Raw genomic sequence first — 18,043 nt, 5'->3', positions numbered from 1 at the left:
ATGATTCCATTGTACAAGGCCTTGATCAGGCCTCATATGGATTATTGTCCACAGATTTGGTCGCCAGGTTTTCATGGTTATGAGGATATGTTGAAAAGGGTGATCTTTGGAATGTGGAATACGAGGACAGATTGAGAGAATGTAAGTTGCAGAGCCTTGTGAATATGAGGAAGAGGGGGGAGATATGATTGAAACATATAAGCTGATCTGGGATTGTTATCATGTATACATGGAAGAGATTTTTCATAGAATGGGAGAGGGGAGTAGAACAAGAGGCCATTGCTGGAAACCATATAAGGAGGGTGTGAACATAGGAATGAGAAGCAGGTTCTTTGCATGGAGGGTGGAATGCATTGCCTGAGTGTGTTGTGGATGTGGACACATTGAATCAGTTTAAGACACAGTTGGATGAGCATTGTATGCAATAGTGAGTACCTCCCACGATTAGTCTCTGACTCCATGGGGGTCAAATGTTGATAATAATAATAAGAATAACATAAATTTATTTAATGCGATTGAGGATAACAACAATGTGGCGTACATATTATTCTATAGTTACTCCATTTAGATCTTGGTCTTCCTCTGGGTCATTTATCCTGCCATCAGAACTGTTTATTAATCTTTCCACTTCCATTCTGTTTAAGTGATCATACCACACTTACATTAGCTTTGATTGCAAACCATAGAGAAGATATCATAGCTATAATTCTTAAATAGCAATTAAGATGGTTTGGACACCTCCAGAATATATCCTTTCAAAGATTACCAATATAGTCTTGAATGGAATCATTGGAGGAAGATTATTATTATTATTACCCTAAGACCCTATGGAGGTAAGGTAAGATCTGTGTGTATGACATACACACAGCTCATCATACCATGCCTTAAACACATTCAAATTCTCTGCAGACACCACACCCTCACGCAAGGCATTCCAATCACTCACAACTCTGCATATAAAAAACCTGCTTCTCACTCCCCTGTTCACTTCATCCTTATACAGCCTTCCAGGGATGACCTCTTGCTCTCCCACAATTTTATGAAAAACCTCTTCAACAGTGATCCAATAACAATCCCTTACCAACTTGTACGTCTCTATCATACTGCCCCTCTTCCTCCTATCCACTAGACTCTGTAAATTGCATTTTCTCAACCTTTCCTCATATTCAACATTCCAAAGATTAGAAATTAGTCGGTAACCTCTAAACCCTTTCTAACATCTCTTCGTCCTTTTGGTCAGGTGACCAAATCTGTGCGCAGTCCATGCATGGCCTAATCAGAGCCTTATACAATGGAACAAGAATCTCCTTACCTCTACAAGACAGTGTCCTCCACATCATTGCCAGAATTTGCTGTGTTGTCCTCACAATTTTGGCAATGTGTCCTCTAAATTTTAGATCCTTATCCACCATCACCCCAAAATCTCTTATTTTCTCCACCTCCAACAATATATCCCCATCAAGCGTAAATTCTACATCTCATCTTTGTTTTCTAAATTTTAAAACTTTACACATTTTGCAACATTGAACTGTCATCCCCACTTCCATGCCCATTCAGTCAATCTATTCAAGTCTTCTTGTAAGGCCATGACATCTGTTCTACTCCTCATAGTTCATCCCAACTTTGCACCGTCTGCAAACAACTGAATATTCACATCCAAAATTTCCCCAATATCATGAACATACAGGTTAAACAGCAATGACCCTAAAAGAGACTCCTGAGGCACAACACTAGTGACTATCCTCTTCCGGGATATTGTTCCCACCTCTCATACACAACTTGCTGATACCTATCATGCAGTCTCTGATCCAATGCACTAGTCGAATATCAAACCTCATCCGCTCTAGTTTGACTATCAACTTATCACGTGATAAACTATCAAAAGACTCTGCAAAATCTAGGTATACTACTGTGAATCCATCTCTTTTGTCCAATGAAGCAGTTATCTTATTGTAATAAGTAAGTAGATTACTAAAACATGACGTCCCTTTAGCAAATCCATGTTGTCCATCAAAGATAATACTAATACCATTGTTGTCAACCCAATTCTGGATCATGGTTCTCACAGCCTCTCAAACACTTTAAACCATAACAACAGACACATAGATAGGCCTATAATTTGATTCTTAAGTTCTGTCACCTCCCTTATGAAGCGGCACAATCTAGCCTTCCTTCTACTCCTTGGAACCTGACACAGTGCAAGACTCATATTAAACAAATATGTCAAGGCAGATACTAACTCCTTCAAAATACGTAGTGATATATTATCAAGTTCCACAGCAATATTAACATCAAGTTTGCTCAATCCCCTCAAATACCTCTTGCTTCCAGTCAGTCTCTCCTCATCATCAAATCTCTCAAACTCTCCACATAATGTCACATTCACAAGAATGAAAGACCTTAATGAACTTAATGAAATATTAAAATGTTAAGGTCAATGCCCGGCAATCGAATGATTGCCGGGCATTGACCTTAACATTTTAATATTTTTACATAAAATGGTGCTTGAAATTGCAGACTTCGTTAAAAGAGGTAATGTTAACCGAGGTATGACTGTACTTGTTCATTGGAGCAGATCTTCCAAGCCCTGTTTTTTTAGTGTGTTAACAACACCTAGTTTTTGTATGTATGTATTATCCAGTATGTGTAAGCTTCCAATAAACAGTGAAGAAAAGACTGCCAGAAGGACGACGTGTAACAAGTTTATCTAGAAAAGGAAGTATGTTCTGACACAGTGCAAGACTCATATTAAACAAATAAGTCAAGGCAGATACTAACTCCTTCAAAATACGTAGTGATATATTATCAAGTTCCACAGCAATATTAACATCAAGTTTGCTCAATCCCCTCAAATACCTCTTGCTTCCAGTCAGTCTCTCCTCATCATCAAATCTCTCAAACTCTCCACATAATGTCACATTCACAAGAATGAAAGACCTTAATGAACTGCTCATTAATTATCTCAACTATAGCTTCTGCAGAAGCTGTTCTTATACCATTTTCTCCAATCAATGCCATCCATCCATAATCATTCTTTTTTTTTTTTTGTGGTCATGCCTTTTACCTCTATATCGCATGTTCAATCTCTTTATTCATCCATTTCAGACAAATTATGGAGACTACTACCATGTTAGAAATACTTTAATTTTCCGACATTTGACAATTATTTGATCAACCATTCTATATTGGCCTGACCTCTAGTGAAAAAAAACTACATCAAAGTTATATTCTATTTATAACATTATCAGAGAACAAAAGTGGTGTCCTAATCTAAAATGAGAGTTGCTATATTAGAGTTAAGATCCTGGATTACTTACAGTCCTACTTATAATTAACTCTTGGATGAAAAGGTTATGTGGGTAGAATATGTGCCTTCCATATTCTTGGTATTTTTAGGCCATTATTACTGTTAAGATTAGGATGGTTGATAAGAATTTCACAGGCCTCCTTAAATTTACGTTCATACCACGTTTTGGTACGATGTAAAGAACAGGTGCTTTTCCAGTCAATTCTATGTAGAATATTCAGGGCATGATTAGAAAGGCTGGGTTTATCATAGTTATTAAATTTAATGTGGTGTTTATGTTCCTTTTTTTGAATAGGAATTATGCATCCTATTTCATCTAAAAAAGGCAATTACAGGTGCAATGAATGTTGAAAGATTATTTTTCACTTGGTTAGACTATAATAAATTTAGTTCAATCCTTTATCCAAGTGTGAGCAAACAAAGTTTGCACCTGAAAGTATCTTCAGGACTGGGATAAGATGGTACAACACCGGGCAACTCGGTGCAAAGGTGGAGCAAGCTAACATCACTCCTATCTCAGTATCTCCCATAATGCAAAACACATCTCCTTGCGGATATGTATAATGGAAAAATTTTTATTGGGATTATATTGATCAAGTGTATATAATAAACAACTAAGTTATACCAACTAGTTTCACCAACTAAGTCTGTTGGCATCTTCAGGGTACATAACTGATGTAAGGCACTAAAAAGTAAAAAACTGTTACAAACTAAAATCAACCGAATCCAATTATATTAAACAAAGAACAGAGCGCGTACAATACATTCATAGAACGTGGATGATCTCACATGGAGGAGGACTTCCGCTCCCAAATTTTTAAGGAGGCCACAACAGTTGCCCGCTGTACACAAAACCTTAACAGGAACCAAGGCCTAATCTTGCCCGTGATCTGGAAGACCCTTATCAGATCCTTCAACTCGCCAGAACTGAATTATAGTGCCAACTATAGAACGTTCCTAAATAACAACAAGTGAGATCATCCACGCTCTATGAATGTATTGTACGCACTCTGTTCTTTGTTTAATATAGTTGGAATCTGTTGATTTTAGTTTGTAACAGTTTTTTACTTTTTAGTGCCTTACATCAGTTATGTACCCTGAAGATGCCAACAGACTTAGTTGGTGAAACTAGTTGGTATAACTTAGTTGTTTATTATATACACTTGATCAATATAATCCCAATAAAAGTTTTTCCAGAGCTTTTTGGTCAAGAAAATTAAATGTTTTTTAACATGGATATGTATAATGTTATGCATTAAGGGAAGGGACACTACCCAGAACTAGTTTTGACCTTTATTGAGTTCTCTTCAGTGGGAGCCAGGCTAATGCTTCTGCCTGGTATCTCCACTTGGGCCTGGCTCCCACTGAAGAGAACTCAATAAAGGTCGAAACTAGTCTGGGTAGTGTCCTTTCCCTTAATGCATAACATTATACATATGTCGGAAAAATTTTTCCGACAAAGTTCCGAAGATGGTCACACGACCGAAACGGTTCCACACCCCGTTTATATATATATTATTAATATTAACCCGGGTTATCCAAACTTATTTTCCCGCATCTAAACATACCCCCCACGCTCTCTCCCTCTTCCCCCCCCGCTTGTAAACAACCTTCAGCGAGATCATGGAAGTGGAAGATATCGTAGAATCAAAAAAGGTACGTACCAAATTTTTCCACCTCTTTTATTCTACCTTAATTGCCTTCTATACTCACCAATAATGCCCTAAATATATATACCCCTCTTGAGTATTGATAGCCAATGTATTTAAATAAGGGACACTAAACAAAAACAGGCTATAATAGCCGTAATTATAATAATGGTGTTTAAGAGGGGTAACATGGGATTTTTCCCAGAGACTATACTTAAGCTAAATATTAATATTTACAAAATCTACAATAATGCTATCAGAGAGCATACATCATTTATTGCAATGCACCACACTGAAACACACTCTATGAAGTGTAAGCAACAGCTACGCTAAGCGGATGACATGCAAAACTGTTAAAACAGACACACCCACAGCTTCGGAGTACGTGACAAGTCGCTGTCATTTGGCAATCGAATGATTGCTGGGCATTGACCTTAACATTTTAATATTTTTACATAAAATGGTGCTTGAAATTGCAGACTTCGTTAAAAGAGGTAATGTTAACCGAGGTATGACTGTACTTGTTCATTTGAGCAGATCTTCCAAGCCCTGTTTTTTAGTGTGTTAACAACACCTAGTTTTTGTATGTATGTATTATCCAGTATGTGTAAGCTTCCAATAAACAGTGAAGAAAAGACTGCCAGAAGGACGACGTGTGACAAGTTTATCTAGAAAAGGAAGTATGTTCTGACTTTCAATCTTGCTTTCAATCTGACTTTCAGTGGCCATTGAACCAAATAGCAAAACCATCATCAATGTATCTAAGCCAAATTTTGGGTTTTAAAGGAGAGGAATCTAGAGCACGTTGCTCAAAAGCTTCCATATAAAAGTTAGCAATTTGGTGGTGGTGGGGGGGATAATGGTAAGCCCATGGCTGTGCTTCCTTTTTGTAGGTAGAAAGTGTTTTGTCACATACAAAATAGCCAGAACTTAGTACATGTACACAGAACACTGTAATATCGGGGAAGCATTTGTCCTGTAAAAGAAGAAAAAAGAAGAACTGTGTCATTGATTGGAAAATTTGTGAAACGGCAGAAACTTCAAAACTGACTGATAAATCACTCCCCCCCCCCCAGTGTGATGTTTTTAATTTTGTTTACAAAATGTTGTGTTTTTAATATAGGAGGGGTGGGGAATGACCTACCAACTCCTTGAGTGTTGACATTAGTTTCTTGGCTAAATGATAATTGGTGCTGTCTATACCTTCAACTATCAGCTAGGGCAGTACATTTTGCTTGTGAATCCTGGGTAAACCATATATTCTCAGGGAATGAGCATAGTGCAGAAGTAGTTTTTTAACCAGGCCAAGAAGTGACTGACTTAAGTAATTTTTCCATTTTCTTTTTTATCTGATTAATTAGGTTATAGTTAACAAGTTGATATGTGCTGTTGTCTGAGACTAAACGATTAATTTTTTCCAAGTATGTTTTTCGTTTCAAAGTAACAGTGGCACTGCCTTTATCAGCTCTAGTGATTTGGTGTTCTGATTTGATTTTAACGATTTCACGGCTGCCAATTCAGATTTGGTTAGGTTGCTAGTTATTGTTTTCGTATTATTGCAATGTCCTGCAATAATACGAAATAATAACTATGGTGGTTGGGAGAAATCTTAAGTTTCTTTCAATATGGTGTATAAAATTAATTTGTTAATAGTCCTGGGTGCCACAGCAAAGTTTAAGCCTTTATTAAGCAGCGAGAGTTCACCATTGTTCAGGGCTTTTCCTCACACTGCTGGCAACCACCCAGGTGATTTGACACTTCATTTATAATAACAATCTCTGATGATGATCAAATCCAAGATCCTCAATCCTCATGTGCCCTCTGTTATATACTGCTTAAGGCAGTTGTCCCTCAAACACTCAAGAAACTCATTTTCTTTATTTCCAGTTGATATCTCATCATCCCAGTCTATATTGCCATAATTAAAATCACCCATTTCTGATATTCTTGGCTAATCTGATTATTATTATTATTCATGACAACTCCAAGAAGTACGAAGACTCATTGCGGGAGGACACCCACCCTACAACTGTCCGTTTTCACAACTACACCGAACCTCTACTACTACTACCAATCAACCACACCAGCGCCATCCACCGCCACAACTAGTATTTTTTGCTTGTAAATTGCGTGTGTTCTGAAGGGCCGATTTGTTTATATGAGGGATGAAAAACCCTGCTACTTCCTTATAAGATCAACTAACTCACCTTCAATTGAAAAAATCCATATAAAGATTCCTCCCATCACGAGGGGAATCGAACTTAGGCCTTTTCTAATCGAAGGGTGCAACGTACCGTCGTTCTTTCAACTGAGCTATGGAGGCACTTAAATTATACATTTCATGATCACTACCATCAACATTACCAGGTCTAAAACAACATCTGACTAAGCATTTCATTCTGTTCACCTTTATCTCACACCATACTGCCTCAAAACCACTGGCACTATTTCTCTCTTGCTTCTCTACCTTGTGTAGACATAACTCTTTCAACTATCATCAATAGTGAAAGAGTTATGTCTACTCCTCCCTTTTTACCTTTCTATCTTTATGAAACACATCATACTTTACCATCTCTATTCCTGTGAGGATGTCATCCTCATCCATTATTCAACACTTCTTGGATGAACAGATTCAATCAATGCAACAATTTCATTTCCCTTGTTTCTTATACTTGTAGCATTTGTATATAAACTTAGCAGCTCATTCCTGGATCTATACAAAGTTTCACTGATACCACTTATCAGATGTGACTTCTCCATACCTGAGCCATTTCTTTTTCTCCTTATTCATCTCAAATTCAACTATCTTCCCTTGATTCCAGTTCATCCCCTTCCCTTTTTGTCCTCCCCCCACATCCTCTTAGAGCATCAACCTTTCTCATGCTGTATTCCCCTTTCCACTCTGAGCCTCCCCGTTTTTCCTGCACACTTGTTCTCTCATTCTCTATATTCTCATTCTCTCATTCTCTATATGCTACCCACTTCTTCATTCATAACCACCACTTCAATCTCCCCTTTCTTACTCTCCTGCTCTTTCATATCACTACTTACTTGTTCATATTCATTCTCTGCACTCATTTCTCAACCTTCCAGCAACAGTTTCTGCAAATGACTCACACCAAACCCATTCAAATGCAGTCCATCACTCTTATACAGTTCAATTCATCTTCAAACTCATTCCACACATTAACAAACTGCACTCCTTTCTTCTCACACATTTCAGCTAACATATTCATAATCTTCGCTCTCCACCTCATTTCATCACTATCATATCCAGGCAACACCCTGACTACCTTTCCTATCGCACTATTATCTTTCATCCTTCTCAACAACCTCCTGAAAACCAATCTTATGTGTTCCTTGTTCCCAGTCAAGTCATTTGTCTCTATTACCACAACCACCTCTTTAGCTCACTTATTCCTCATATCCAATGCCTCAATCATTCTATTCATTTTACCTATAGAAAACAGACCTTGTGTTTACCAAACCTCTAACCTCTTTCAAACTGATATAATTCGTTTTCATAATTTTCACTCTTCCATATATATCTTGAATTCTCTTAATTACACTCCACATACATCTCTTGCTTCATCTCAACTGACTCAGCTTTCAAATCTTGCATCGCATTTTTGCTCTCATTCACTCTCTCTTTTATTGCGAGTCATAGACGCTTGTTCGTCATCAATGCTGCTCACCACTTTACCTTTAATTCCACTCTGTTTTTCAATTTCCGCTATTCGTCCTTCATACCACTGATTGTTAAGTTCATCAGATCGCTCATTAGTTTTTTTAAAACTTTACCATTTTTTGTTGCTCTTTTACATTGTCTCTTTTTTCTATCAGAAGAGCACTTATCATTGCTACTAACACTTCCAGTTACCAGTACATTACCACTCATCAAGTCCTCATTCAGATCACACTTCGCACATACACCCTCCTTCCATTTGCCTTAAATATCCATAATTTATCTACATAATCGAACGAACACATATAGTACACCTCACATGTCACAAAACAATGATCAAGAGGCAGACCAAAAAGAACTTGGCTACAGTCTTTGAAGGAAAGGTCACAATTATCGAGCTTCAGAGAGATGACAGAAATTGCCAGAGACAGAACCAGATGGCAAAGATTTGCACATAGGGAGACTCAACATGTCATCTACTAGATAAGAAAGTAGTAGTAGTTCAGCATGTAATTGTTTCCGAATGGAACAGTCCTAAACTTAGCCACTTTCCAAGTGAGTCAGCATGATCACTGTCACCAATCGGAGGCAGAATAGTTATGTCTTTAACTGAAACACCCTCTGACACTATAATCAAATTTAACATTCTTTGACCTCAAGTTCTTTCTGTTATGTGCTGCTTAAGGAAGTTGTCTTGCAACAGCTCAATAAATTCAGTTTTATCTTCTTGTGAGAATTTGCTGCTACTCAATCAATATTTGGATAATTAAAGTCTACCCTCCCCCATTATGGTTATTCTTTTTGCACCAATCATCTTTAATTGGCGGTGCATTTGTTCATTACTAGCAACTGATTCACCATGTCCATAACACCCCACTATGCATCTGATCTTGTTAGACTCCCCCAGATGGCTTAAAACTCACTTCCACTTGAAAAACTGTTACTAGTATTACAATCATAAGTCTTAATACTAACTGGATTCAAGTCATCCAATATCATTAGCAGCACACTCCCAACTCTACTATCCTGTCTATCCTTCCTAAAAATACTATACCTTATATACTCGATACCAGTTAACATGTGATAGCCAGGTCTCACTAATGCCTACAATGTGAGATACCAGCATACTGACCAAGGCAACAAACTACTCCTTTATTTCTGATACTCCTATATCTACCTATTATATATAAAATGAAAAGCCGTTTTATGTAACGTTTTTGTGTCACATTTTTTGTCAAGTTATTTGAAATGTTTTGAAACTCGGGGCTACCCTGAGTGACAAGTTTTCAAAATTCGAGTCATCAGAATTCAAGGAGAACCGTCCTACCAGTCCAAAACTTGGGGGGTGGGGGAAGGGCTGTAGGCACCAGGGGCAGATACCCCCTTTTGAGTTTTCAAAATTCGAGTCATCAGAATTCAAGGAGAACTGTCCTACCAGTCTGAAACTCGGGGGGGGGGGGGGGGGGACTCCTTTCGAGTTTTCAAAATTCAAGTCATCAGAATTCAAGGAGAACTGGCCTACCAGTCTAGAACCATGGGGGGGGGCATCCCGTAGGTGCCATGGGGCCCCCTAGTACATATATAATAAGCTATCCACATGTTTTTTTTTTTTTGTATTCTCTTGTTTCCAGTGTGTGTGAGACACATTTGGACAACTTGCAGATCTGTATTCTTATATAGTGTCTTATTTATGCAGATACCTCTGCACATGCTTGATGGTGCACACTGGACAAAGACAAAATCAAAAATCGTTCTCTCCTCAAATTATCATTTTCTATTAGTAAAACATTTACATAACATTGTTGCTCTTACGTACAGAATCTCATCATTCCTCCCATTAGTGAGATCTGGCTATCACATGTTAACTGGTATCAAGTATATAAGGTATATAATGCAAATTTTCAACTGAATCTCAGAAGAGAAAATTTTCAGATCTTCCTATATGGCAAGAGCATATTGTTACATCCTGAACGATCAAATTTGGAAAGGAATTAATTCATTCAGAATCTAACAAGTCAAAAATGAAAACAATGAGTAACTTGTACTTGGGCAAGAAAGTAAATACACATATATTAACCTTAAGTAGAGCTGAAAGAACTTATTTAGATTTAGAAATGTGAAATTAATCCTGTTTACACAAAGTCATGAAAGGAATTTTGTATGAAAATGTAGTTAAAATAGAATATCCTATGCAGTGTATGTGAATTAATTGAGTGTAAGCTAAAGTCTAAAGGTCACGTCTTAGCCGTCCAGTGTAACTTATGGCTAGCTAAGGCAGAGAGATATGTAAATTACACTATGTAATTTAATGAAGCTCGAACACGTTCTCAGAAGATGCGTGCCGTGCAGAAAAACGTAAGGGAGAGAGGGTGCCAAAGGGGATTTGTCCCCCCCCCTTTCAAGGCTTTTTGGTTCCTGGTTCCTGTTTTTTGTGGACGTTGGCTCTCTCTCCTGCCAGCTGGATGATTCCGGATTGGCCGTAGAAGTTATGGGTCGTCTCCCATAGATCTAGTGTCCTAGCTAGCTAACCCTTCATAGCAGGGCAGCTGAACAAGACCGAAGAACCGGCAATGCTGAAAACTGTAAGCGGTAATGGAACGAGACTAGGGCGGCACATCGCCATATCGTGCGATCATCATAAGTGACCACGTGGGCGAAAAATTGAGATGTCTAGACAAAGCAGTGAATGGACCAGATAATCATTCTGGGGGATGGTAAAGTAGAGAATTTATTTTTGTTTCCAGTTAAAGAAATGAGTGAACAGTATGTAATTTAGAGTGTAGACATTTGATAGTGAACTTTTAAGAGATTACCATATTTAGCAGTGACCTGTCCCAACTGGAAAGAAATGTCCGAGAAGGAGATTGTATGTGATATAACAATGATGAAATGTGAGAAATATTAAGTAACTTAGAAATGATTGAGGGGATAAAATTATAGACTAGCAATTTTGTATTTTAATGAGCAATTCAGTACAGTGTATTCAAGGGTATTTAGCTATGTTATATAACTCTTTTACTTAGAATGAAGTTGAACTAACCATGTGTTTAGTGCATTCCTTGTATATAAATTTTAGACCTCAATAAACATGTTTTGTATTTTATACCTGATATTGGCCTGAGAAATGAATTCAAATTACAATTCATAAAACTGAACCTAAGCGGGAGGAATATAGAAGTATAGAAGAGATTTATCAGCCACGACTGCATACTAAGTTTGATATAGGTGAATTGAATTAGATTATATTTGAGTATATGTGCTAGAACTTTCACCGCTGTATATTATTCTGAGGTCTCCTTGGATAAGAATCTCATCTATCCTAGGTTATTGGCTGGCGCAGCTTTAAAAATAAATGTGCCAATATTTGATCAAGAGTCTCAGATAATAGAATTAAGGGTTTTGTTCCTGACTAAGATAAAGCCTCTAATATTTAAAGAATACACGTGACTGGTCTAAGAAACAGTCCAAATTATAGATCGAGTAGAATATAGAGAGTGATAGATGCAAATTGAATTGAGTGTTAAAGATAATCGAGAATTAGAAGAGAGTTAATTATAGTATAGTAAGGCAAACATAATAATAGAAATAAAATATAGAAAAGTACTAAGAGCAACGACATAACAATATCCCATTTAACTCTTGGCAAGAGCCAAGAGCTAAAATGGGATATGCATCACCTGATGACCAACTTCCCCAAGGTTGAAAAGAAGACTAACACTCATTCTTCCTTATCCTAAGAAAAATTCCACAAGGCATTGCAGAGAGAGAGAGAGAGAGATTAAACATGTGTGATAAATTTTGGTTACCCCCATGTATCAAATTTCCACCCTCCCATTTTGAAAAATATCTAATTGCTATTTGCAAGAATGATATAGAATGTTCAGTATTGTATAAAAATAATGAACAAAATTTTCAATAAAGCAGAATTTATGCATCACAATTTTAATTAAACTTCAACTGAAAAAAAACACTCAAAGTTTTGCATACGATTTTTTGAATTTAAATTATAAACAGAAAATAAGCCAGCAGGAAGAGTTTGGCTAGCTTATATAGTCCTGGCAATGAAAGGATTAATAATAAGGTAATACATCTTTTTGCTACTTGTATATGGGAACATATGACTTCTGTATTAATTCAACCTTGGTATCTTCCTGGGTCTGGCTCCTACTGACAAGAACTCAATAACAGTCGAAACTGGTCTGGGTCATGACCCTTTCCATAATGCATAGCATATACACATCTGAAAGAAAGCGTGCTTTGGATTATGGGATGCTAAGGAAACTGATGTGAAATCAAAGTCTCCACATACAAGTAACCTAGTCGTGAAGATACTTCATATGCAAACATGTAAACTTCATTTGCTTACAATTAGATAAAGGATTAAACAAAAATATAATTTACTTTATAACCAAGTATAAAAACTTTCTGCCATGGTCCTGCCTTAGTCAATAAAAGAATTTCCATTTCACACTTAAAAAAGAGTGTCAACATTTTTACTTGCACAGTTCAAACTAATTGAAGATATCCTTTCTGCTTCCTTCAGTGAAGGATAATCAATCAACAGGTTTATCAACCATCCAGGATGTTCAGCAACTGGATCCTTTATTCACATCATCTTTCTCATTCTGAACAGACAGCAGAACATAAAGACCAAAGTAAGACCTTGTACAGCATGCTATTTTTTAATTAAACACAGTCCACTAAGGCCAAACAATATTATAATCAGGTCCTTCCAATATGAATATTTGTTCAATGAAACCTATGAAGCAATTTTCTATGAATTTTTAAAGGACTAGATTTATGTTCACCTATCTACTTATTCTCTTTGTGGAAAGTAAGGCAAGATCAACCTTCTCCAGTTACCTGTCTTTTGCAACTAATTCTGACTCTCTCTCTCCAAGCCAATTTTTTTCCTATGATTTTCTCAGAAAATTCAGAGCATTTCTTTTTCTGTCATCCTTTGCCAAGTTAGTTTAGGCCTTCTCCCACCTTTTTTGCTTTGAAGTAACCATGTCAAAGCTACCCTTGAATACCTTCCATCAAAAGTCTTTATTTTGGCTTTGTGATATTTGTATGATTTCCATATATTATTTAATCTTAGGAAAGCAGTTTCTGCTTTCGTCAATCTGTTATATCCTTCTTCAGTTCCACCTTTAGTATCGACATTATCAGCTGCCAAGTTTGTAAAATTCTTTCATTCTAAAAAAAAAAATCCCTTACATTTTTAAAATATCCAAACGACCATTCTCCGTAAACATCATAACAACAGCCTATTAGATATACCGGCTTATATTTAGACGATCTTAACTGATATTGTGAATTAAATTCGGACATTACGTTCCTTTAAATATTTGCCGCGAAATGTAAATTACTTCACAAATCAATATAATGGATATTATTTTATCGCAAAGATCTGTTTTTTGAAACACTCAATATGAACAAATTTATTTGCAATTTTTCTGGGGAAAATATCTAGTAAAATGCTAATTTCAATAAAATCTGTTTTTCATTCCAGATCACAATTAAACACTGCAAGTCAAAAAAAAAAAAAATCGGCACATAAGCACTATACGCCCACTCCTGAAAATGGCATCACTTTAAATATATTTTTGTCCACGCTTTCTAATTGGTCTTCATAAAACATACCTTGCTGTATAATTTCAAAATCGCAAATTTCACGATCTGTTTCTGAACAAGCACACTCCAACCATTGCAGCCATGTGGTTGACGCCATTGTATAAATAATCATACCGCATCAAATAATTATAAAATTTTTACTGGCATAAATTCATTGGATCCATAATTAAATAAAATCAATAATGTAAGAAATAAATAAAACATATATCAATTATAAAGATGCTAACATATGAAAATTAGGCAAAATCTTTTTCTTAAGTTGACATGTGACGTCAGTTAGTCAGCTGAGAGGTCAAGGCAGATGGAGTAAACTAGTTGACACGAAGAGCAGTAACTGCATCTTCGGTTAAAACAAATTCAACTATGATTACTTATTTTTTTCTAAAATTATGGGAAGTTGCTTTGGAACGCGAAGAAACAGACCGTCATCTGGCATTGAAACAACTGATGGAGGCAATCTTCAGCAAACTGGTGGGAATTACAATAAATTTTTCTAACACTAGTAGGCTTGGTGATTTCCTTTTTCTTTCTTTACTTTTTTTTTTTGAAAGTTGTATGGGTGGATCGCTTGCATGCACACAATTTAGCTTTAATGACAGTAATGAGTTGAATTTTGTTATTATTTTTAAATAGAAATTATGAAAACGTTTACCTTATTGTGTATGCACTTGTCGTTTCGCTTAAAGCGTTAAATTCAGCAGTCGTGAATACTCCGTCGATGAATTTGTCACTAATCCTGTAGAAACATGTTAAGTAATCCTATACACAATCTTTGATATTCTTCATGAAACGATTAACAATATGACATTTCTTAATGTGTGTGTTTAATAATTTTCTTAGTTACCAAGTGATTTTGTTTAATATATCTTTTTGAATGGAGGTACCATTTTTTTTTAAATTTCATTTGACGTATCGTTGATATCAACAGGCTCAAAATAGCAAACAAATTACAAGACATACTATTGTTTTAACTTATATAATGATGTGAAAGTTAAATTTGAAATGTATTCTTTTATGTGTTACAGTCGTGATTATATACTTTTCATGAAATGAGGATAAATAGCTTCATTACTACTCACACAATGCTATGTCAGTCTGGCTCATACAATATGTATCATATTTCTCCTTAATGTAATTCAACATCATTAAGTACCTTAAATATTTGCTCTGGCAACTCATTCCAGCAGACTTCTGTCACTCAACAGGCTCTAAATAGCTCATTCCAGCAGACTTTTGTCACTCAAGAGAAAGAGATGCTCATCAAGTGATAGTTTGTTCTCCTTTTAGTGTTTATGGAAAAATCTCTATCCATCCTATAAAATTTTTCAAACTTTGTGTTTCTTTAATAGCACCCTATGTTTTTCCTACTGTTTGTCGAAATCAGCAACCCAGTCAACATTTCATATTCTTGATAACATAATAATAACCCACTTCTATACCTTCTCTACAATGTTCACATCTAGATCTGTTTGCAGATCCAGATGTGATTGGATCATATACTTTTAAAGAGAAAAAACTTCTTTACTCATCATTCTTTTTGTCATCATTACATTTATTCTTTTCATCCTTACTATCTTTATACTGAGTCTAGCCATAAGCACCGTTACAACTTGAACAATAAGAACATAATAAATTTAGTTTAATCCTCCACTTTGGCCTGGCTCCCACTGAAGAGACCTCAATAAAGGTCGAAACTAGTCTGGGTTGTGGCCCTTCCCTTAATGCATAATATTAGACATATCTGCAAGGAGATGTGTTTTGCATTATGGGAGATACTGAGATAGGAGTGTTGGTAGCTTGCTCCACCTTTGCAAGGAGTGCCCTGGTGTTGTACTACCTTACCCCAGTCCTGAAGATACTTTCAGGCGCAAACTTCGTTTGCTCACACTTGGATAAAGGATTAAACTAAATTTATTATACTCTAACCAAGTGAAAAATAAACTTTCTACAACTTGAACAGTGTATAAATCTTTAATCTATCAGTAAATCATTTCCAAACCACATGTATAATGGGCATATAGAAGCACTCAATGTGTTGGAAATATCCCCCTTTTGCCTTTATGCACACCTGAAGTCTGTGAGGCCATATATCGATTGCAGCACACACAACATCCAACAGAAACACTACCACTGCTCGCTCCAAATTCACCTTCATGCTAGCGATGCTGGGTGTCATTTGTTGTTGGCTCTTTTCAAGCTCTGACCACAATTTGAACACCAATGGATTCAGATTGGGACCTTAAAACAGCCAATCAGAGGGTGATATGTGTTCAGGCACATTCACCTCCAACCACTGTTGTGTGGTTCTCACCTTGTGTGCATCAGTGAATCTTGTTGGAAGGTCCACTGCCTACCATGAAACAAGGTGTTCTTTAGGAACCATAACACAGGTTACAGCTCAATGTCTTGATCCACTTTGGTAGAGGGTTTTGACCCTTTTCTCACCGAAATGCAGCTTGGATATCCCCTGATGTCACCCCCCCCCCTGATATGACACCAAACCATCACTGACATGGGGGGTGATGACCTCTCCAAATCCTGGATGCTATGGCACTTGCTGTGCAACTATCCAAGCCATATACCTGATCATTTTGGCAGTAAAATGACTCTTCAGTGGTGAAAATCTCTCATCTGTGAAGAGGGTATCTCTCTCTGTCTGTTGTACATGTACTGCAAGAGAAGTGCCTTTGATTTTATCACCCTCTGCTACATAGATTGTGGTGTTAGGAAGTGATGACCAGTAGAACAATGACAATGCTCTCACCCCAGGTAATCAGTGTACATGTGACATTGTTCTCTGAAACATTCATCTCTCATGATATCACTTTGTGTTCTCGCAGGATTATGGAAGAGGTATGCCATCACATGCTGTTGCATCCTAATGCTGCATAGTTGACCTGCTCTCTGTTGGTGAGATATGTCTACTGTATCGTTATAACGGTTAATAGTCTGATATACAAACATCCTGCTGATCCTGAGTGTTTTTAATATGTTTAAAATAACAGGTGGCTGAATTCCAACCTTGTGAAGTGCTATTACAGCTACATGGTTCTGTTAATCTCTCCAATACACGTTAACCTGTAGATCTACATCTCTCTCTCTACTGATAAACTCATGAATGTTGGCTGCACACCTTGCCACTAATGGAACTGGGCTTGCACAAATCTGGGCAGTGTGGAAGTTGTAACAGTATTTATGGCAAGACTGTGTAATATGCCCCCTGAACTCCCATAAGATCCATTATCTCCTTAGTCTCATTGCACTCAGTTCCACCAATATTATTATTAATCTACATCTCCTGAGCACAAACCTCATACTCAGTGATTAAGCTAGTATCCATTCTCCTTTTTTCCACAATACCATTTATGTACTTGAGATCTTTTATTCTTTTTAATATTATTATTATTAGAAAGTATTATTACATGACACCTCCAAGGGCTTATCACAGGAGAACACTCCACTCCATTACACACATCTTACTGTTACACCTGCTACTTAATCCTCTAACTACATACAACTCACTGATTTTGCTGAATTCTCCAACCAACGCAATGCCATCCACCAACAACAATAGTATTTTGTCTGTAAATTGCATGTGTTCTCAAGTATATCACAAAGCCTCAACCTTGCACTTTAAAATAGTAAAGCTAGAAACCTTATTTGATTGAAATGCAATTTGAGATTAAAAAAAAAAAAAAAAAAAAAACCTCAGAATCAAGGAATAGGCTCAAGTGGAATATAGACAACCTGAAAATAGAGGAAAAT

General features: G+C 36.7%; 2 protein-coding genes across 3 annotated transcripts in view; one reads left to right on the top strand and one right to left on the bottom strand.

The window, feature by feature from the left end:
- The window catches only part of Mms19 (MMS19 nucleotide excision repair protein), a 364,717-nt gene extending 350,342 nt beyond the window's left edge, over window positions 1-14,375 (bottom strand). The window contains exon 1 of the mRNA XM_090393489.1: window positions 14,288-14,375. Within this exon, the coding sequence (XP_090249615.1) occupies window positions 14,288-14,375 (88 nt within the window). The remainder of the gene's footprint in view (window positions 1-14,287) is intronic.
- Window positions 14,376-14,628: 253 nt separating this feature from the next.
- Window positions 14,629-18,043, top strand: part of LOC150106831 (ubiquitin domain-containing protein 2-like) — a 92,472-nt gene continuing 89,057 nt past the window's right edge. For both annotated transcript variants that reach the window (XR_016548332.1, XM_090392740.1), the window contains exon 1: window positions 14,629-14,749. Coding sequence is in view for 1 of the 2 variants with exons in the window: in XM_090392740.1 (XP_090248866.1) it covers window positions 14,668-14,749 (82 nt within the window). In the remaining variant the exon portion in view is untranslated. The remainder of the gene's footprint in view (window positions 14,750-18,043) is intronic.

This window comes from Typopeltis vanoorti, chromosome 5 (assembly GCF_054136105.1).
Source record: "Typopeltis vanoorti isolate ZY-2024b chromosome 5, IOZ_Tvanoo_1.0, whole genome shotgun sequence".
NCBI classification, from domain to species: Eukaryota; Metazoa; Arthropoda; class Arachnida; order Uropygi; family Thelyphonidae; genus Typopeltis; species Typopeltis vanoorti.
This window is presented reverse-complemented; position numbering and strand designations above follow the sequence as displayed.